At 45.3% G+C, this 23,245-nt stretch overlaps 1 protein-coding gene across 2 annotated transcripts in view; it reads right to left on the bottom strand.

The window, feature by feature from the left end:
- Nucleotides 1-229: 229 nt before the first annotated feature.
- The window catches only part of LOC139574124 (bifunctional heparan sulfate N-deacetylase/N-sulfotransferase 1-like), a 104,079-nt gene continuing 81,063 nt past the window's right edge, over nt 230-23,245 (bottom strand). The window contains exons 2-14 of one of the 2 annotated variants that reach the window (XM_071398316.1): nt 20,696-21,767; nt 19,344-19,826; nt 14,138-14,225; nt 13,652-13,806; nt 13,294-13,479; nt 12,163-12,291; nt 11,809-11,991; nt 6,209-6,305; nt 5,498-5,621; nt 4,938-5,112; nt 4,455-4,735; nt 4,216-4,318; nt 230-4,025 (exon numbers count right to left, since the gene is read on the bottom strand). In XM_071398316.1, the coding sequence (XP_071254417.1) occupies nt 3,906-4,025; nt 4,216-4,318; nt 4,455-4,735; nt 4,938-5,112; nt 5,498-5,621; nt 6,209-6,305; nt 11,809-11,991; nt 12,163-12,291; nt 13,294-13,479; nt 13,652-13,806; nt 14,138-14,225; nt 19,344-19,826; nt 20,696-21,259 (2,688 nt within the window). In that variant the 5' untranslated portion in view covers nt 21,260-21,767 and the 3' untranslated portion in view covers nt 230-3,905. The remainder of the gene's footprint in view (nt 4,026-4,215; nt 4,319-4,454; nt 4,736-4,937; nt 5,113-5,497; nt 5,622-6,208; nt 6,306-11,808; nt 11,992-12,162; nt 12,292-13,293; nt 13,480-13,651; nt 13,807-14,137; nt 14,226-19,343; nt 19,827-20,695; nt 21,768-23,245) is intronic. The other variant, XM_071398317.1, reaches the window with a different exon arrangement.

Below are 23,245 nucleotides of genomic sequence, written 5' to 3'. Positions count from 1 at the left end.
GTTTATAACATAAGCAGGGAAACAATGCGAACACAACAGACACTAATAGTGAGTTTCCTCATTGTTAATTTCCTCATACTTGCCCTCGTGAGACTGTTCTAATCTCGGTCTTCTCTAATACTAAAACATACTTTCTTTGAGCGGTACTTCCCCCGTTTCTCCTTTCCAAATTATAGAGTGCTTTGTCTGAAAACTCAGAAGGGAAAGAAGAGCAAATTGACCAATGAGGCAAAAATACAGTGGTGTTTATTTGCAAATTAAAAAGCACCAACAATATTAGTTACACTGTAAAAATTATCGACGACAATTACAAGTCCTTTATCGTACAGTCCAGGGAGATTAGTACCATCATTGCAGTTATTATGCGTTATTATCATGTCAATAATACTTTATATAAAGAAATCAAGGACCTCTGTACAACAGTTGGCTGCGTGAGGATAGATGAGAGGGGATTGTATGAACAGACAGAAAAAAATAAGATCTGTTTGGACTTCAGCAGATGGCACTGTATTATATGACCCATTGTAGTGACATTTCAATACTACCTGGCTGATTCTCTCCCACTAAATACCTCTCTCTCATTGCATTGTGAGAGGGGGCTGAAAGAATGTCACCTCAATCACATGCAATAACTTATGTCTATAACATGACATTACATAGTCAGGAAATGCATGTGCATTGTTATATCGACTGACAACAATTGCAGACAGTAAGAGCAGCTTTTTGATATCTATGGTTGCAGTGGTAAAACCAGGTGACCAACAAATTAGGAACTATACTGTACCTACAGTTCAAGTCTGAAGTTTACATACACTTAGTCATTAAAACTCGTTTTTCAACCACTCCACAAATTTCTTGTTAAACAAACTATAGTTTTGGCAAGTCGGTTAAGACATCTACTTTGTGCATGACACAAGTAATTTTTCCAACAATTGTTTACAGACAGATTATTTAACTTATAATTCACTGTATCACAACAGAAGTTTACATACACTAAATTGACTGTGCCTTTAAACAGCTTGGAAAATTCCAGCAAATGATGTCATGGCTTTAGAAGCTTCTGATAGGCTAATTGACATCATTTGAGTCAATTAGAGATGTACCTGTGGATCTATTTCAAGGCCTACCTTCAAACTCAGTGCCTCTTTGCTTGACATCATGGGAAAATCAAAAGAAATTAGCCAAGACCTCAGAAAAAAAATTGTTTACCTCCACAAGTCTGGTTCATCCTTGGGAGCAATTTCCAAACGCCTGAAGGTGCCACGTTCATCTGTACAAACAATAGTACGCAAGTATAAACGCCATGGGACCACGCAGCCGTCATACCGCTCAGGAAGGAGACGCGTTCTGTCTCCTAGAGATTAACATACTTTGGTGCGAAATGTGCAAATCAATCCCAGAATAACAGCAAAGGACTTTGTGAAGATGCTGGAGGAAACAGGTGCAAAACTATCTATATCCACAATAAAACAAGTCCTATATCGACATAACCTGAAAGGCAGCACAGCAAGGAAGAAGCCACTGCTCCAAAACCGCCATAAAATAGCCAGACTACAGTTTGCAACTGCACATGGGGACAAAGATTGTACTTTTTGGAGAAATGTCCTCTGGTCTGATGAAAAAATATATAACTGTTTGGCCATAATGACCATCGTTATGTTTGGATGAAAAAGGGGGAGGCTTGCAAGCCAAAGAGCACCATCCCAACCGTGAAGCATGGGGGTGGCAGCATCATGTTGTGGGGGTGCTTTGCTGCAGGAGGGACTGGTGCCCATCACAAAATAGATGGCATCATGAGGAGGACAATTATGTGGATACATTGAAGCAACATCTCAAGACATCAGTCAGGAAGTTAAAGCTTGGTCGCAAATGGGTCTTCCAAATGGACAATGACCCCAAGCATACTTCCAAAGTTGTGGCAAAATGGCTTAAGCACAACAAAGTCAAGGTTTTGGAGTGGCCATCACAAAGCCCTGACCTCAATCCTATAGAACATTTGTGGGCAGAACTGAAAAAGCGTGTACGAGCAAGGAGGCCTACAAACCTGACACAGTTACACCAGCTCTGTCAGGAAAAATGGGTCGAAATTCACCCAACTTATTGTGGGAAGCTTGTGGAAGGCTACCCGAAACACTCGACCGAAGTGAAACAATTTAAAGGCAACGCCACCAAATACTAATTGAGTGTATGTAAAGTTCTGACCCACTGGGAATGTGATGAAAGAAATAAAAGCTGAAATAAATAATTCTCTCTACTGTTATTCTGACATTTCACATTCTTAAAATAAAGTGGTGATCCAAACTGACCCTAGACAGGGAATTTTTACTCGGATTAAATGTCAGGAATTAGGAAAAACTGAGTTTAAATGTATTTGGCTGAGGTGTATGTAAACATCCGACTTCAACTGTATAGGCTCATATTGACTATGTTGGATGTGCATCTTTTATATCCTCCCTGATGCAACGTAGAAATACTATGAACACCTGCTAATAACAAATGAAATAGAACAAAGGGACAAAACTATACACAGCTTTGACGACATCCTCAATAAAAATATTGTTTTGTTTTCTCATTTTCTGTCTCCATGAGTGCATTTCAACATAGCTTATGTCCAACTTCACACAAAGACAACCTGTCCCAGTGAGCACAAGACGTTAAAAAATGCGTCATTTCAACGTCTTTTCCACCAGAAATACTTATCTTCAACGTGTTTTGCTCATAGGGGTTCATGAGAACCTGTGTGAATTTGTAAAAAGAGTCTATTTAAGAGATGTACCACTTTGCATATTGTGCTTTTAACATGTGCAGCCTGGCACCCCCTGTCCTGTGCAATCAACTCCATCCGAAACGGAGAGTAAGCAAAACGTCTTTCTGGTCAATTCTACAATAACGTGTCTCCAAAGTTAAAATAAACAAAAATGGTAAAAAAAAAAATGTATTGTCACAATCTTAAAAAAATAAGAACTGTCAATAGGCCATGCAATGTAGTGGTGCTGATTCTGTCCTGGCACTGGTAAATGCGTTAATGTCTAGTGTCTACAAAGGCCTAGTGAATAAGACTACTAGTCAATACACAACATACCCCCCTTAGTTTTTAGACAGAGGCCACAGGCATTTCCAACTAATGCCATTCATTTTTTATTAATTCAAGTGCTAATTGATCTCTACTCTTTTGTAATATCTGCCCTGTTGTTTCATCATCTACTTTATTCATTCATCTTCCAATTTCTAGGACGGCAGTTGGTTGTGTCTTTCAGTATATGGGAGTAGAGTGTTGACTGACACCAGCTGACACTCATTTCCGCCCAGCCTTAAACGACTGGTACTGTACAGGCTAGCCAAGTCTCACTCTTCCTCTTCATCCTCCTCTTCCTCCCAAGAGTAAGGTCTGAGTCCATGTAAGGCAGGGATAGTCAAAGGAAGAGCGGATAAGGGTTGACCACCCCCGTCTCTATCCCATCCTGTTTGTATCACAGGTAAACCCCCGTAAGAGGTGGTACAGTCCTGTTGGGGGTCTCTGTTCCTAGACCGTACCAAGTGAGGGTGGTGGTTCATCATGGGGAGGTGCAACTTGGGGAGTGAGGGGAGAGCACTTAGGCGGCAGGCCATTGTAGACTCACTGCCAACTCGTAAATCACTATCCCTGCTCTCCCTTCCTCCATGTCCTTCCCTCTTACGAAGGGCACCCTGAGAAGGAGGCTCGTGTATCCTAATCTTCACTTTGACAGGTGATCAGAAAACATGAACCTTGTCACGGGTGAGTACTTACCCCTTATGGATTCTTTAAGGGATTAAAATAATCCTCTAAGGGGATAGAATCATACTCCTCCATATGGTATTCTGTCAGGGGGATGGTTGAGCTGTGGAACTGTCCGCTGAGCTGCCCCCCCCCCCCCCCGGTACTTCTACCTGGTATGGATCAGTTGCTCTCGGAGCCAGCTGGGCAGGGGCTGGCCCATTCTGTACAGCAGCTTAGACAGCTCTATGTTGTGATCCCTGTAGTGCTCCCTGAGGAACGACTGGGACTGGAGGAAAGAGAAAGAGAGAGCAACAGGAGTGATTTAGAGAGAGATAATATGATAATTACCCCCACAGCCAAGATTCAATCAATGAACACCCCTTATCAGTTACACGCAGAATAATCCTAGAGGTAGTCTGTATCTTAATTAAGCAAATATCAGTGAACTACGTGTATTGGCAAATGAGAACTCTTACCTCCGGGTCCATGTCAGGGTACTTACGCCCCTTGCTCTTCCCCAGACACTTGGTCTTCCCTCCCTCCAGCAGCTGACACCAGAAGCCTTTCTTGGGGTCAAACCTGAAGAAAATCAGAACATTTCGTAAACGTACCTAAATGTACATCTGAGACTCTTGGAATCAGTTACTGAATAAACTTTATAAAGGGTTAGGTAGGTTAGCTGCTATGTGTTGCTGGAGAGAACTTGAAAACTCACGCTAGGATATTGTGGTAGTTGACGGTGTTGACCAGGCCCAGAAACTTCTGGATCCTGTCCATGACTGAGGCCGGCTCAGTCTTCAGCTGCTGCCCGTCCAGAACCAGGACCTGGCTGGAGTGGTAGTGGTTGAGCCAGCGCTCCATGTGGATGGCGTACCAGCCTGGTACCAGACAGCGGTTCTGGAGCACACGCAGCTTTACCGGGGAATCATGGGTAGCCGTGATGACATCATGGAAGGAGTACTTCAGAGCCACTGGGTCATCATGGGCACGCTGGTGCTGTAAGGGGAAGCAGAGAGAAGAAATGGTGTTGTGTTAATATGGTCCTCAGTAATATGGTGCCTGATGAGGTATAACTGACCTAGTAACAAGAGTGGTTATAACTCAGTAATAAGAGCATGACATAGGCCTAACTACTCATATTACATGTTAATAAGGAAGAATGGTTATGTCTCATACATTCTAAAGAGTCATAACCAACCTGGTACCAGGAGTAAGCGCGGTCGGCTGGGTTGATGAGGATGGTGATGATCTTGGCCTTGGGCAGGAGGGTGGCCGCCCGCTCCGCTGCCACCTCGGAGTCAAAGTAGCTGGCACTTTTCTCAAAGTAGTAGTCTGAGCTGGTGTTGGAGGGCAGGGGGAAGTACTCCATGTACCTGTGTGTTCACCAAAAGACAAAACAGATACACCAACTAAATTGTACACTGACGGAAGCACATATTAAGCCAACTCCTGGACGAGAAAGCATGTTCAATGGAAAGTCTGTAGACATTGTCTGGGTCTGCGTAAACGCCTCTTAAGTTGTCATTCACTTCGCAATAATCCTGCTTATTGTAATTCTGTCTGTGCAGCTAGAACAGAACACGGCCCATATGCATAACACGTCTCAGAGTAGGAGTGCTGATCTAGGATCAGTTTTGCCTATTAGATCATAATGAATACCACTACATGGACTGTGGGGACCTGATCTTAGATTATCACTCCTACTCTGAGATGCTTTATGAACACGGGCCCAGAGCTCTTTCTCTGTGGCAGTCATACCAGTCGATGCCTCTGTGGTAGTTGTGTCCATTGAAGAACTGGATCTCCTCAAAGGTCTCCTTGTTGGGGTAGTTACTGGTCAGGTCAGGGTGCATGCCCAGGAACAGATAGAGGGCTGTAGAACCTGTGGGGAGGAGGGAGGGAGAGAGATAGAGAGAGGGTGGGGAGGAAGGAGAGAGAAAGAGAGAAGGGGGAGGAAGGGGAGAGAGAAAGAGAAAGACAGAGGGGGAGGGGAGGAAGGAGAGAGAGAGAGAGAAGCGAGAGGGAGAATCTATTTTGAGGCATTGACAAATTGACTTTGAAGCACCTTGCTGCAGCCATAACAATTAATAATCTAATAAATTGTCTCGTTAGTGTCCCATTCCCATTAGTGTCGGTGAGTGTGTTCCTCATAAACTTCCTTTCACAGCTTTCACTGTGGAGGAGAGAGAGTCAGTCGGTCATCTGTGACAGGCCAGCTCCTGTTAGTCTGTTCTGTTCTGTACTGAGAGTGTGTAACACTGAAAGAACGACACCTCTTCAGCCCAAAGTCTCGAAAACCTCCCTCCTACAGACCAGACCAAAGACGTCTCAACTCTAACTATTGTAAATAATTACATGAGGTTGGGAAATGAATCAGAAACGAGGTGAAATAAAGCAAAGTAAGATTGTGCACCGAGAGTCATTGCTGGTGATGCCCACTGGGGGGTGCTTGTGTTCCGTCTCTCTCACCTGTCTTCTGAGGCCCAATGACAAGCAGCTTGGGGAAGCGGTCACACGTTTTCTCCTTTGACCAGATGTCCTTGTGCCTTTTGTCCTCGCAGGGATCCTGTAGGACCAGGGTTGATGAAGATCATTAGAAATTCTTACATGTATCCAGTTGCTTAATGAACCCTGAACAAATCCATCCATACAACATCCTGAGGACATGCGGCTACATATTGGAACTATCAACGGAGATGCCCTTTGAACACAAACACAATTCTTGGCAACAGATTGTGCTGTACAGGACAAGGGTCCAACCAGGACTCTTGTTAAATAAATTCTATCTAAATGAGACTAACCTGAATAAATTAATCAAGGGAGGATCCATGCAAAATACAACCTAACATGATATCTCTCTCTCTCATAACGGTCCAAGGTGGCTTAGCAGTTCAGACGTCTTTTTCCGTATTGTCGTGTCGTGTCCTGTATATATATATATTTACACCTTTTCTTCGCATATCTTTTATTTATTTTATTATCCAAGAACTCAACTACAAAAGCTTTCCTGCAAAAGCTTTCCTGCAACCCGCTTCACCAATTACAAAAAGTATTATTTACCTCAATCTGAAAATCCATCGTGGAAGCTAGCCAGGGGCTAATTCAGAAGCTAGCCTGAAAGCTAACCAGAAGCTACTCCGATAGCTAGCCAGAAGCTAATCTGTAGCTGCCCCGAAATTAGCCGGTTTGCTGGCTAGCGTTGGTGTTTCAGCTGCCCACGTTTTGTGGTCATCAGCTATTCCTTTAGCTCGATAATCTACCGGCACTTTTGTGCAACGCGACTCGGACCGGAGCATTCCGGGACTTTTTTCTCTCAGTTTCCCCGGATTCCAGCCGCAGGCTCTGGACACTTGCACCTTGATTTCGCAGCTAGCTAGCTGCATACCGTGTGACTATTGGCTTACGTCGACCCCGGAGCAAACTCAAATCATGCTGGAGCTAGCCAGCTGAGGAGTTCCATCACCATCCGGACCCGTTTCTTTTGTTGCTGCTGCAGATACGGAACCCCACCGGGCCTTCACGACTGACTGCCGCGACTGACTGCCGACGTTATCTGCCCGAGGGATTTATCCAACCGGCACCTCCGTCCCGACGTTACCTGAACGCTCATCTGAGGCCCGCTAATCGTTAGCTGTCTTATCGGCTGCTATCTGAACAAAACCCCACTACACGGAACCTACCGACGGAAACGCACGAGGTATCTACAAACAGACCTCCATCCTATGCTGCTACCGATAGCCATATACCCGGCCAGCTGTCTGGATCGCCACGACCCCAACCAACCTCTACTCACTGGACCCTTATTGATCACTCGATTAAGCATGCCTCTCCTTAATGTAAATATGCCTTGTCCATTGCTGTTCTGGTTAGTGTTTATTGGCTTATTTCACTGTAGAGATTCTAGCCCTGCTCTCTATACCATATCCAACCTCTCAGTTCCACCACCCACATATGCGATGACATCACCTGGTTTCAATGATGTTTCTAGAGACAAGATCTCTCTCATCATCACTCAATACCTAGGTTTACCTCCACTGTATTCACATCCTACCATACCTTTGTCTGTACATTATTCCTTTAAACTATTTTATCGCCCCCAGAAACTTCCTTTTACTCTCTGCTCTAGTAGCTCTAGGCGACCAATTCTCATAGCTTTTAGCCGTACCCTTATCCTACTCCTCCTCTGTTCCTCTGGTGATGTAGAGGTGAATCCAGGCCCTGCAGTACCTGGCTCCACTCCTATTCCCCAGGCGCTCTCTTTTGATGACTTCTGTAACCGTAATAGCCTTGGCTTCATGCATGTTAACATTAGAAGCCTCCTCCCTAAGTTTGTTTTGTTCACTGCTTTAGCACACTCTACCAACCCGGATGTTTTAGCCGTGTCTGAATCCTGGCTTAGAAAGACCACCAAAAATTCAGACATTTTCATCCCCAATTACAAGATTTTCAGACAAGATAGAACGGCCAAAGGGGGCGGTGTTGCAATCTACTGCAAAGACTGCCTGCAGAGTTCTGTTATACTATCCAGGTCTGTTCCCAAACAATTTGAACTTCTACTTTTAAAAATCCACCTCTCTAAAAACAAGTCTCTCACCGTTGCCGCCTGCTATAGACCACCCTCTGCCCCCAGCTGTGCTCTGGACACTATATGTGAACTGATTGCCCCCCATCTATCTTCAGAGCTCGTGCTGCTAGGCGACCTAAATTTGAACATGCTCAACACCCCAGCCACCCTACAATCTAAGCTTGATGCCCTCAATCTCACACAAATTATCAATGAACCTACCAGGTACCACCCCAATTCCGTAAACACGGGTACCCTCATAGATATCATCCTAACAAACTTGCCCTCCAAATACACCTCTGCTGTTTTCAACCAAGATCTCAGCGATCACTGCCTCATTGCCTGCATCCGTAATGGGTCAGCAGTCAAACGACCTCCACTCATCACTGTCAAACGCTCCCTGAAACACTTCAGCGAGCAGGCCTTTCTAATCGACCTGGCCGGGGTATCCTGGAAGGATATTGATCTCATCCCGTCAGTAGAGGATGCCTGGTCATTTTTTAAAAATGCCTTCCTCACCATCTTGAATAAGCATGCCCCATTCAAGAAATTTAGAACCAGGAACAGATATAGCCCTTGGTTCTCTCCTGACCTGACTGCCCTTAACCAACAGAAAAACATCCTATGGCGTTCTGCATTAGCATCGAACAGCCCCCGTGATATGCAACTTTTCAGGGAAGCCAGAAACCAATATACACAGGCAGTTAGAACAGCCAAGGCTAGCTTTTTCAAGCAGAAATTTGCTTCCTGCAACACAAATTCAAAAAAGTTCTGGGACACCGTAAAGTCCATGGAGAATAAGAACACCTCCTCCCAGCTTCCAACCGCTCTGAAGATAGGAAACACTGTCACCACCGACAAATCCACTATAATTGAGAATTTCAATAAGCATTTTTCTACGGCTGGCCATGCTTTCCACCTGGCTACCCCTACCCCGGACAACAGCACTGCCCTCCCCTCTGCTACTCGCCCAAGCCTTCCCCATTTCTCTTTCTCCCAAATACAGTCAGCTGATGTTCTTAATGAGCTGCAAAATCTGGACCCTTACAAATCAGCCGGGCTAGATAATCTGGACCCTTTCTTTCTAAAACTATCTGCTGAAATTGTTGCCACCCCTATTACTAGCCTCTTCAACCTCTCTTTCGTGTCGTCTGAGATCCCCAAAGATTGGAAAGCAGCTGCGGTTATCCCCCTCTTCAAAGGGGGGGACACCCTTGACCCTAACTGCTACAGACCTATATCTATCCTACCCTGCCTTTCTAAGGTCTTCGAAAGCCAAGTCAACAAACAGATTACCGACCATTTCGAATCACACCACACCTTCTCCGCTATGCAATCTGGTTTCAGAGCTGGTCATGGGTGCACCTCAGCCACGCTCAAGGTCATAAACGATATCGTAACCGCCATCGATAGGAAACAATACTGTGCAGCCGTATTCATTGACCTGGCCAAGGCTTTTGACTCTGTCAATCACCACATCCTCATTGGCAGACTTGACAGCCTTGGTTTCTCTAATGATTGCCTCGCCTGGTTCACCAACTACTTCTCTGATCGAGTTCAGTGTGTCAAATCGGAGGGTCTGTTGTCCGGGCCTCTGGCAGTCTCTATGGGGGTGCCACAGGGTTCAATTCTTGGACCGACTCTCTTCTCTGTTTACATCAATGATGTCGCTCTTGCTGCTGGTGATTCTCTAATCCACCTCTACGCAGACGACACTATTCTGTATACTTCTGGCCCTTCTTTTGACACTGTGTTAACAACCCTCCAGGCGAGCTTCAATGCCATACAACTCTCCTTCCGTGGCCTCCAACTGCTCTTAAATACAAGTAAAACCAAATGCATGCTCTTCAACCGATCGCTGCCTGCTCCTGCCCGCCTGTCCAACATCACTACTTTGGACGGCTCTGACTTAGAATATGTGGACAACTACAAATACCTAGGTGTCTGGTTAGACTGTAAACTCTCCTTCCAGACCCACATCAAACATCTCCAATCCAAAGTCAAATCTAGAATTGGCTTCCTATTCCGCAACAAAGCATCCTTTACTCATGCTGCCAAACATACCCTTGTAAAACTGACCATCCTACCAATCCTCGACTTCGGTGATGTCATTTACAAAATAGCCTCCAAAACCCTACTCAATAAATTGGATGCAGTCTATCACAGTGCCATCCGTTTTGTCACCAAAGCCCCATATACTACCCACCACTGCGACCTGTACACTCTCGTTGGCTGGCCCTCGCTTCATACTCGTCGCCAAACCCACTGGTTCCAGGTCATCTACAAGACCCTGCTAGGTAAAGTCCCCCCTTATCTCAGCTCGCTGGTCACCATAGCAGCACCTACCTGTAGCACGCGCTCCAGCAGGTATATCTCTCTAGTCACCCCCAAAACCAATTCTTCCTTTGGACGCCTCTCCTTCCAGTTCTCTGCTGCCAATGACTGGAACGAACTACAAAAATCTCTGAAACTGGAAACACCTATCTCCCTCACTAGCTTTAAGCACCAGCTGTCAGAGCAGCTCATAGATTACTGCACCTGTACATAACCCATCTACAATTTAGCCCAAACAACTACCTCTTTACCTACTGTATTTATTAATTTATTTATTTTGCTCCTTTGCACCCCATTATTTCTGTCTCTACTTTGCACTTTCTTCCACTGCAAACCAACCATTCCAGTGTTTTTTAGTTTTTATTTTACTTGCTGTGTTGTACTCACTTCGCCTCCATGGCCTTTTTATATTTTTATTTATTTATACATTTTTACATTTACATTTAAGTCATTTAGCAGACGCTCTTATCCAGAGCGACTTACAAATTGGTGCATTCACCTTATGATATCCAGTGGAACAACCACTTTACAATAGTGCATCTAACTCTTTTAAGGGGGGGGAGGGTTAGAAGGATTACTTTATCCTATCCTAGGTATTCCTTAAAGAGGTGGGGTTTAAATACAAATACATATATTTGTTTGCCTTCACCTCCCTTATCTCACCTCACTTGCTCACATTGTATATAGACTTATTTTTTTTCACTGTATTATTGACTATATGTTTGTTTTACTCCATGTGTAACTATGTGTTGTTGTATGTGTCGAACTGCTTTGCTTTATCTTGGCCAGGTCGCAATTGTAAATGAGAACGTGTTCTCAATTTGCCTACCTGGTTAAATAAAGGTTAAATAAATAAATAAATAAAAATATTCCTACTTACCTTGGATGTAGCTCTGTTAACATGTTAGGTTGTATTTTGAGTGGAACACCCCTTCAACATCCCAGTATTAGTTAATGCACACATCCAGTCTCTCTCTCTCTCTCTCTCTCTCTCTCTCTCTCTCTCTCTCTCTCTCTCTCTCTCTCTCTCTCTCTCTCTCTCTGCTCTCTCTCTCTCTCTCTCTCTCTCTCTCTCTCTCTCTCTCTCTCTCTCTCTCTCTCTCTCTCTCTCTCTCTCTCTCTCTCTCTCTCTCTCTCTCTCTCTCTCTCTCTCTCTCTCTCTCTCTCTCACCTGCCAGAGTGGGTCTTTTTCGTTAGGGAAGAGGTTATAGTATCTGTGGGCCAGCTGGACGGGAGGCAGGGTCTGTAGCCGCAGATTGGTCCACGTCTGCACGAAGGCCACCAGGCTTTTGAAGGTGTAAAGGCCCAGCCGGTCGTTACCGTAGTTAGACAGGTGGGTCATGAAGATACTGATCTGGAGGAGGAGGAGGAGAGATGGATGAAGGAAAATGGAGAGAGAAAGACAGAAAGGTTCACTCAAATTCACTCTGATAGTCTGAGTAGCGATTGAATGTATAGAGAGAAAGAAAGAGAGTGTGTGTGTGTGTGTGTGTGCATGCGTTCGTGTGTGTGCGTGTTAACTCACCGGGTTGAGTAGGACAGTGAGGAACAGCTCTCCTCCGTTGATGAGTTTGTCCAGCTCGTTGGGTCCGCCTGGGTACTCCTTATAGAATATGGTGTGTGTGAACAGACCACAAGTCTGTCTGGGCAAGACCTGCAAACACACACACACACACACACACACACACTTCTAAGTCAATGACACACACAAGCACACACACGTACGCCAGCCCCACTGGTCTAGTCAATGCAAAACATATCAGGCAATATCACCACTTTTGTGTTCAATAATCTTCATATTATACTTCTCGTTTGGGGAAAGCAAACCTCATTCACTCTGAGTCTATATGGAAATTCATTCAAATACACACGGAGCGAGAGAGAGTGTCTGGGGATCTGAATATCAATCATCTAATGTATTGTATGAGCAGAGCAGAGAAGACTGGACCACTCAGAGCTGCATCTCAAGGACAGACAAAAATAGAGAGATACAGAGCGCAGGGGAGGAAACCTACTGGCAACAGCACATACTGTAGACACTAGACTACTGGATTTTTTGGGGGAATGTATTTTGAAGAAGATTAAGTTGCGTTTTGGTGATGTATGGTTCGTGTTTACGTTATGGAGGTGGGTAACCGGGTTGCTGTTGTTGTGCTATTAAGCCAGTGTTACTGTCATTGTCGTGGTTGGTGTTGTTATATTGTTAAAGGTGTATCCAGGAGGTAGTGTTTGGGGGGCCAGTCAGAGTGGTTGGCGTGGCTACAGTCCAGTATCACCACCTGCTGTAGAGGGATCCTCAAAAACACACTGACTGACCAACGGGAAGGCATAACGAGACTGTCCATTCCAAGGCCACTGTTGCCACGGTGATATAAATAAAATCCTACCGTTGTTATATCAACCACTCATGGGAGGACAGAGACAAGTGGGGGAAGAGATAGAAAGATGTTGATGGAGGTAGGAACAGAGAGAAGTGGAGGAGAGATGCGGAGGCAGAAGAAAGGTAGAAAAGGAGGATAAACCAATCACCATATTGTTACCATCTATTCAATCCTTTTCGATCTGCAAACGCAGAAGAGGTAGAGGCAAGAAAGAGTTAAGAGGAGAATAAGGGAGAGAGACAGTGCAACCGTCGGTAAAGGGTTCTGTGACTCACGCTGATACCGCTGTGTGTGAATCCCCGTCTGAAGCGGGCAGGTTTGAGGTGGGGGTACTCCTCCGTGCTGGTCACCCTGATGCCCCACACCTTCTTCCAGGCATCGTACAGCTGCAGGTGAACTGGGTACACACCCGAGTGGTGGGGGGCTACCGCATAGCCCATGTTAGTGGGGATACCGTGCTCCTAGAGAGAGAGAGAGGGAGGAATATAAGGTAGGCAGGGATAACAATTAAAATCCCAGTGGTGCTAGCTGTGTTAAGCTAAAGTTAGCATTTCTAATTAGGAGCACCTTAGTGAGGCGGGCTAATTGCTAGCATCCCACCGCTAGCCTCCAGACAGACAGACAGAGACTCACCATAGCGAACCTCTTGTTGAGAAGCATCTGTTCGGCTAGCACTGACTGGTTGTGGAAGAGGTGGGGCTGCATGTGGCTCCACATGTGGGGGAACCACCAGAACTCATTGACGTAGGAGAGGAGCAGGTCATCCCCCAGGTCCTCCTCATCTGACCCTGGACACGAAGGGAGGACGGGGGAGGGAGAAGAGGAGGATAGGAGGTGAGAAGAGGAATGGTGGAAGAAGGGGAGGACAGGAGGAGGACAGTGGAGCACAGAGAGAATATGAAAAATGAAAAGGGCAAAGAAAGGAGGTTGTCAGGGAATGGACAAGGGTAAGATAGAAGGCGAGGAAGATAATCACAGAGGGAGGAGGACAAGAGAAAACGAGGATTTCTGGTGATAAACCAAGGAGTACTGGAGTATAAACTGTGACGCTATCAGTAATAAGCTTCAGTACACAGATCGGGTACTGTATGAGTGGGGTGCTGTGTTCTCCGGTCTTACCTGCATGGAAGAACTTCCCTGAGAAGCCCAGGTTGAAGGTGAAGTTGGGAACATTGTTACGCAGCGCTCTCTGGGTCTCCAACAGGGCCTGACTCAGAGAGGAGAGGGAAGGGAAGGTCAAAACACACCCGCATGTAAACACACACACAGTCACACACACAGTCACACACACAGCTGAATTTGTCAATATGCAACTCCCTCCCTGTACACACCCTGCCTTTTTCCTGTACTCTTTTCTCTCCTCCATTCTCTCTCTCCTCTGATCTGAGTGTTTGTTTCATTTGATCTCCGTACTATATATGAATCCACTCACATCTCCCTCTTTCTCCCCAGTCTCCCTCTGTCTCTCCTGCCTTGTCAGGAGACTGTGTGATTTATTCTTTACACCCCACTGTTCGGATTCCAAGAGAGGAAGGAAGCCTTGATATACTTCTCTACCCCAGCTCATGTGAGGAAGCAGCTCAACTCTGATGGGACACACACAGAAAGATACAGATAACTGAAAAGGTTCTGCTATTCTGTATGTATTGAAATATTCATGGCTATGGTTCTTAAGAGTGTGTGTGTGTGTGTGTCCCGATCGTAACGCTGTAGCCTGTCAACTCTATTTGTTTATTTGGATCCCCATTAGCTTTTGCAGAAGCAGCAGCTACTCTTCCTGGGGTCCACAAAAAACACAAAACATGACAAGTAACAAAACACTGATAGACGAGGACAGTCACACAAATATAACATACAACGATATACAAACAATAATAAATACAATAAAAATAATACAAAACCAAAAAATGATGTGTGTAAAGGCGTGCGCATGCTTCCCAGCCGGAACAGTTCGGGAAGAGTTTGTGTAAACAGTACCAGTCAAAAGTTTGGACACCTACTCATTCCAGGGTTTTTCTTTATTTATACTATTTTCTACATTGTAGAACAATAATGAAGACTTCAAAACGATGAAATAACACATATGGAATCATGTAGAAACCAAAAATTTTTAGATTCTTCAAAGTAGCCACCCTTTGCTTGATGACAGCTTTGCACACTCTTGGCATTTTCTCAACCAGCTTCTTGAGGTAGTCAGTCACCTGGAATGCGTGTCAATTAACAGGTGTGCCTTGTTAATTTGTGAAATTACTTTCCTTCTTAATGCATTTGAGCCAATCAGTTGTGTTGTGACAAGGTAGGGGTGGTATAGAGAAGATACCCCATAAGTCCATATTATGGCAAGAACAGCTCAAATAAGCAAAGAGAAGCGACAGTCCATCATTACTTTAAGACATGAAGGTGAGTCAAAATGGAAAATGCCAAGAACTTTGAATGTTTCTTCAAGTGCAGTCGCTAAAATCAACAAGAGCTATGATGAAACTGGCTCTCATGAGGACCGCCACAGGAAAGGAAGACCCAGAGTTACCTCTGCTGCAGAGGATAAGTTCATTAGAGTTACCAGCCTCAGAAATTGCAGCCCAAATAAATGCTGCACAGAGTTGAAGTAACAGACACAACTCAACATCAACTGTTCAGAGGAGACTGCGTGAATCAGTCCTTCATGGTCAAATTGCTGCAAAGAAACAACTACTAAAGGACACCAATAAGAAGAAAGAAAGAAGAGACTTGCTTGGGCCAAGAAACATGAGCAATGGACATTAGACCGGTGGAAATCTGTCCTTTGGTCTGATGAGTCCAAATTTGAGATTTTTGGTTCCAACTGCCGTGTCTTTGTGAGACGCAGAGTAGGTGAACGGATGATCCCCGCATGTGTGGTTCCCACCGTGAAGCATGGAGGAGGAGGTGTGATGGTGCTTTGCTGGTGACACTGTCAGTGATTTATTTACAATTCAAGGCACACTTAACCAGCATGGCTACCACAGCATTCTGCAGCGATATACCATCCCATCTGGTTTGCGCATCATTTGTTTTTCAACAGGACAACGACCCAACACACCTCCAGGCTGTGTAAGGGCTATTTGACCAAGAAGGAGAGTGATGAAGTGCTGCATCAGATGACCTGACCTCCACAATCACCTGACCTCAATCCATTTGAGATGGTTTGGGATGAGTTGGACCGCAGAGTGAAGGAAAAGCCAAGTGCCAACAAGTGCTCAGCATATGTGGAAACTCCTTCAAAACTGTTGGAAAAGCATTCCAGGTGAAACTGGTTGAGAGTGCCAAGAGTCTGAAAAGCTGTCATCAAGGCAAAGGTGGCTACTTTGAAGAATCTCAAATATAAATACATCTGATTTGTGTAACACTTTTTTGGTTACTACATGATTCCATATGTGTTATTTTATAGTTTGATGTCTTCACTATTATTCTACAATGTAGAAATTACAAAAAACCCTTGAATGAGTAGGCTTTGTCCAAACTTTTGACTGGTCTGTATATTATGACAACATTGTGTGACGTTTTTCGTTCGTTTTGGGCTTTGGTGACAATTTTTCAGCTGTTCGGGCACACATCTTTTCTGGAGGCAAGTCAAAGTTCAGAGCCGAAGTCTATGCTGCTTCGTCGGTGATTGGTCAACAGTACAGATTAATCAATAAAGTCTTTGTTGTCAATCAACGGGAGACGACTCATTTTCGTGCAATTTTCTTTTTCACTGAGAAATACACTATATATACAAAAGTATGTGGACACCCCTTCAAATTAGTGGATTCGGCTATTTCAGCCACACACGTTGCTAACAGGTTTATAAAATCGAGCACACAGCCATGCAATCTCCATAGACAAACATTGGCAGTAGAATGGCCTGAAGAGCTCAGTGACTTTCAATGTGACACCGTCATAGGTTGCCACCTTTCCAATAAGTCAGTTCATCAAATTTCTGACCTGCTAGAGCTGCCCCTGTTAACAGTAAGAGCTGTTATTGTGAAGTGGAAACTTCTAGGAGCAACAACAGCTCAGCCGCGAAGTGGTAGGCCACACAAGCTCACAGAACGAGGCCGCTGAGTGCTGAAGAGCGTAGCGGATAGAAATCATCTGTCCTCGGTTACAACAATAAACTGCCTCTGGAAGCAACGTCAGCACAAGAACTGTTCGTCTGGAGCTTCATTTCCATGGCCGAGCGTCCCGCCTCAATCCTAAGATCACCATGCTCAATGCCAAGTGTCGGCTGGAGTGGTGTAAAGCTCACCGCCATTGGACTCTGGAGCAGTGTAAACGCGTTCTCTGGAATGATGAATCTCGCTTCACCATCTGGCAGTCCGACGGACGAATCTGGGTTTGGCGGATGCTAAGAGAATGCTTCCTGCCCGAATGCATGATTTTGGAATGAGATGTTCGACGAGCAGGTGTCCACATACTTTTGGTCATGTAGTGTACTACACCAAACAGCTTAGTTAGATGTCAAATTGCGCGACTAAGATCTGCTCTGCAGAGTTATCTTAGATTAATATTCATTCGGACTATTTTGAGGAAGTTTATACTAACTACAGCATTTCAAAATGGACAAACAGTACTATTGCTGCTTTTTTCTAGTTTTTCCAAGTGAAGGTCTTTTAAGGGAGTATGCGAGCACACTCATTCCGGTTGGCTCGCAAAGTGTGGCTAGCCGCCAGCCGAACTGAAGCATGCCGACGCCCTTAGTGTGTGTGCATGTGTTTGTGTTGCCTCACAGTCCCCGCCGTACCATGAGATGTTGTTTAATCATTTTTTTTAAAGGTAAATTGAAAGTTTGCTTGAGTAATTGAAGATGGAAGGGAGTTCCATACGATCATGGCTCTGTATAATACTGTGCGTTGCCGTGAATTTGTTTTGGACATGGGGACTGTGAAGAGACCCCTGGTGGCATGTCTTGTGCAGTATGTATGAGTGTCGGAGCTGAATGTTATTTGATTATGCAGACAATCTGGAATTTTCATGCTGACCACACCGCTCACGTCGCGTGCCCGAGTGTTGCAAAATAAATGTAACATATTCAATTATTGCACCCACACTGCTCAATCGAGTCTGCGTCTGGTTCTATTTGTGACGCTTCACGCGCTGCAAATCCCGCCTCTCCCATCTCCTCATTCGTTTTTAGGAGCCTATACCCACGTGGGTGATTGAAAGATGAATTGAGGTCCACACTCCAGTCCAGTTGGTGGTGGTAATGCACCTTAAAGTTGGTTGCCACCCGCCATATAAAGTCAAAAGAAGAAGGAAGAATCCTGAAGGAGGAGAGATTACTAGAAACAAACTTGGTTTACCCTTTTTTCTGTGGATTAATTGTCAGATTAGAGGACCTTGTACATTTCAGGTAAAATAACAACCCAATGTTTATATCCTGGTACAAATTAGCTAGCAACAGCAAGCTAGCTACCTAAATTGCTATAAATGTTTGCTTATCGACCTGTCCCCAATTTAATATAGTTGGCTCAGAGTTCGTTTTGATAGTTCGACCTGCGTTTCTTGATCGCGTCTTGTGTGAGGGGACAAAATCAACATGCGCGAGTGGTCTGGTCAGCATGTCATGCTTCTCATAAAAACTAGAAGAGAAACAGTTCATCTCTCACCAATCCTCAACCAGGAAAGACTGACATGCATGTTGTTGATGTTTGTTCTGTATGTGCAGTTAAGGTCAAGGCGTGCTGCTCTGTTTTGAGCCAGCTGCAGCTTCGCTAGGTCTTTCTTTGCTGCACTTGACCATATTACCGGACAGTAATCAAGAAGACTAGAGCCTGAACAACTAGTACAGTTGATTTGTGCCATTTGTGTATTTTGATACTGACTGTAACTCCTTATTTACAATTCCAATGAGCTCAATGGCTTTGGGTGCTGACGAGTAGAGTGTGGAATCATCAGCATACATAGTCATTCTAGCTTTGTGTAAGACCTGTGGCAAATCACTTGTTAAAATAGAGAAGAGTAACGACCGAAGGCAACTGCCCTGAGGGACAATGCCCTGTATCTGATGTTAGAAAAGCTTCCATTGAAGAACACTCTCTGGGTTCTATTGGATAAATAACATCAAAGGCTGCACTGAAATCTTACAACACAATTCCATCAATCATGCCATTATCTGTTTATTTTAACCAATTATATGTCATCTGAGTCAGCATACTGAGAAGTTTAATATAATACTAGGAATGGAACGATGCCTTTCATGTCCTGTACCAGCCCACCTGCCTAGCTAATAATGCTTCATTACAAACATATTATGCAACATGATTACAAGGTCTCAGAGACCAAAGCATTGGAAATTGACATTTTCTATTTTCCAAGTATGTATCACCTTGACATCCTTCACCTTCATCCTGGTCCCCTCCTTCCCCACAAATATGTCATCTATATCGACCAGTAGGTGTCGCTCCAGGGAGAGAGACAGCCTCTTCCCCGACAGGAAGCCCACCGCGTCCACAAACACCAGCTTGTGCAGCCAGAAGTTGAGGTTGTTCCCAAACAGAACCCTCTGGATGCCGTCGTGGAGACCCAGGTCCTGCACAACGGAGGGGAGCAGCGTGGCTGTCGTACCCAGCGAGGGGACACTCTCGGCGGACTGGGTCTTGGTCAGGAGCACGGGCTCGTAGGTGGAGTGGTTGGACTGGAAGACGGTCCAGTCGTCCCCAGGCAGGGGGCCGGGGAGGGGCTGGCCGGAGCGTGTGATGAAGAGGAGGGGGGACTTGGGATTGACCGTGCAGTCCTTCAGGCCCAGGTTGGAATGGAGGAAGAGGGGGAATCCTTTGAGCTGGGCACTCAGCAGGCTGTTCTCATTGGCCTACAGGAGGGAAATCAATGACAACATCAAGAGGGGACAGCGTTACAACTTCAGTTCCATTCCAGTCAATTCTATTCAGAAAGTTGCAGATAGAAATCTGTTGTATTGCACTGAATAGGCAAAACCTCCAATCATGTGGCATAGAATCTTGTTAGCTCTCTCTCCCCCTTCCTCATGTGGGCATCTGAGAAAACGCAATGTTATTATATTGTCTAGTTAAATAAAGGTTAAATTAAAAAACACACACAAAAAAAAACAATTAAGTTAACACTCACCCACACACATGTGCTCACAAAAAAATGTTTTATTACAGCAACTTTCGCTTAATGCTTGCTGAGGTATTAACACACATTCCTGTTCAACATTGATGATGGAGCTGACTAATCTCTTCAGATGAGATTTCATTGAGATGAACTCTCATTCTCTCCCCGATAGCATTCCATGTGACTACCAAATGAAAATGGTTGAGAGAAAGCCAAGAGTGTGAAAAGCTATCATCAAGGCAAAGGGTGGCTACTTTGAAGAATCTCAAATATAAAATATATTTTGATTTGTTTAACACTTTTTTGGTTACTACACAATTCCATATGTGTTATTTCATAGTTTTGACGTCGTCACTATTATTCTCCAATGTAGAAAATAGTAAAAAAATAAAGAAAAACCCTTGAATGAGTAGGTGTGTCCAAACTTTTGACTGGTACTGTACATGTACCACTCCTCACCTCACCTCTGCTTTCACATTCTCTCCAGCACAGTGAGATCTATTTCCTTAGGGACGACAGAAAGATAAAGAGAGATGGACAGCTGGAGAGCTGGAGAGCTGGAGAGCTGGAGATAGAGTGAAAGATAGCCAATAGGGTGTTTCTAACCTTAAAGAAGCCGATGATGCCCACTCCATACTCCACACAGTACTTGTCCAGCAGCTCTCGGTTCCAGGCATCCAGGTTTACATATTTCAGAATGTTCTCATAGATGACTAGCGTGAAGCGCCCCCGCTCCTTATCTGTTAATGTGGGCATGTCCCCTTTACCTGGAGAGATCTCTGTCCGGTAGTGGAAACGTCCAGACTCCAGGATGGCGACTATCTCCTGGCCCAGCTGAGAGTACTGGCTCTCTACAAACACCAGCACCAGGGGGTTTGTCCTCACCCCTCCTCTGCCCCCCTCGCCCCCAGCAAGCCCCCCCGACACCGCCCGCACCGGGAGCAGCCGCGACGGGCTCGCCCGCAGGTCATCGTAGATGGCCGACGCCCCCTCGCTGCCAGCCACGCCCCCTCCTGAGGGCTCGAGCTCCCGTTTGACGCCGTACAGGAAGTAGGCGGAGACGAAGACGCTGACGGTGCAGAAGAGGAAGAGGAGGAGCAGGGAGGTCTGGAGGGGGAGGTGGTGGACGAGACGGACCAGCCGACGCAGGCGGGACACGCATCCCAGCATCGTCACGCACAACGCCCGACCGACTGACCTCACTGACCGTCCAACCGCAACACCCAGAAAACAGTCTCTCGAGGGCTACTTGGTGGAGAGTAAAAGTAAATCAATCCAAAGTCCGTCTTGTTATTTCAAGTGGTCTAGTCGGTAATCCACAGGCTAGAGAAGCAGCAGCAGCTTCAGCAGCAGCTACTGGAGATAGGAATGAAACGGTCTCATGATGTTGGATCTCCCACATGTTGTGCTGCTGATTATGTCACCATGGCAGAGATGTGGGGGGTCTCCGACCGGGGGTGCACGCTGCACGTCTGGGAGGGAGGGGGAGTCAAAGTAGAAGAGGGCGGCTAGAGGGCTGGCTGGTCACCTGTCCATCACTGGAACCAGCCAACCACATCCATGTAGGCTGTTGTTCAGGGTTCTTGATTGGTGGTTGATCTTTCCAGGGGAGGGCAAAGGTGAGGTCACAAAGGTCATCCCAATAGCAGCATCCTCCTGGACGATATCTAGTGATGACCTGGAAAGAAACGCAAGAAAGAAATAGAACATCAAAAATCCACAGAGAGAATATTGCCTCTACGTAACTCACAGCCATTTTTTGGGGGTTTGTTTACTTGTGTGGGAGAGGTGTAGGCTACAGTGCCGGTGCCAGCTCCTCTGAAAGGTAATTTTAAAAGTAGTTCTTGCCTTCACCTACACACATGCCATCAGAGCTCTACCCTTGGCCCTCACAGACACAGACAGAGAGAGAACAAAGCCTAGAGGCGAGCAGTTGAGGCAGTCTGTCCAGGCAGGGCTCTGTGACTACATGTAAAATGAAGCAATGGCCACTAGCCTCCTATTCCCCATAAAACACACACAGAACCACTCTCATCAAGGAGAACTACTTGAGAAATGAGACAACTGTATTATTAAGTAATGAGGTTTTTTTCCTCTTCTGTTATCCAACCACACACACCCCACACGAGAGCAAGACAGACCACCACCCTCTCAATCTCAACCATTCATTAATGACCACCATTCTACCCATAAGGATTCATTAAGACCTTGGATCTAATCAAAAATGGATTACCTAACGCAATCAAAAAGGTCTTCTTAAAGGGAGGGCATTATCAAAGGTTTATTACCGTACAGGGAGAGAGCGCAGAGTGCTCTGTGTGGGCCCACCAAAGCCTGACACTTTACAAAACAGTAGTTCTCTGACATGGACTGCATTTAATGAGTTATTGATTTCTGACTAGAGTAGCTTGATGAGGGAAAAACCTGATATCATTCCATGGTTCCATATAGAATTCTTCAAGGTATTCCATGAAGGAGAGCTCAATATCATTCCATATAGCATTCCTTGTGGAATACCTTGAAGAAAGGCCAAAGATCTCACCATACAAAACAATCAACTGTGTGAGAACTGTACATTTTGGCATAGCGAAGTCCCACCGGTCTTCCTGCATCAGTCACAATCTTGAAAGACGCCCAAATCGCCCTCCTGAGCCGTGCTGCTGCGGCAGAGAAAAATATATCACACTTTCACTGAGCCGCTTCCAGATTTCCCTTCTGAGGACCAGAGTTTTTCAACGTAAAGAGAGGCTGTGAAAAGGACGTGGGTGTGCAGAGAAAGTATCTCTCTGGAGCAGACCAAAACACACAGCCCTGGTATGCTGAAGATTCCCATTCCTTCTGTGAGGAGCCAGGTCCGTGCCACGGCATATCAAAATAAGATTAGCCGCCACGGCACAGCGCAGAGGTCGCGTAAGAGAGCAGAGGACGACTTGCGCCGAGAGAGAGAGAGAGAGAGAGAGAGAGAGAGAGAGAGAGAGAGAGAGAGAAACTTTATCACTAGTAGTAATGTTTTCTCAGGTGGGTGGTTACCCTGCTTTGAGAGAAGGTTCCAGATATTACTCAAGCACAGTGGTGGGTTTGAGTAGTCAAGTCCTCTTGTTTTTTTGTTTTTGAAAAAGGACTTTTAAAAGTAATTTTGTCTTGATAATCACACTA

The sequence above is a fragment of the Salvelinus alpinus genome, chromosome 4, assembly GCF_045679555.1.
Source record: "Salvelinus alpinus chromosome 4, SLU_Salpinus.1, whole genome shotgun sequence".
In the NCBI taxonomy this organism is placed as follows: Eukaryota; Metazoa; Chordata; class Actinopteri; order Salmoniformes; family Salmonidae; genus Salvelinus; species Salvelinus alpinus.
Note: the sequence above shows the minus strand (reverse complement) of the source record. Positions and strands in the feature narration are given on the sequence as shown.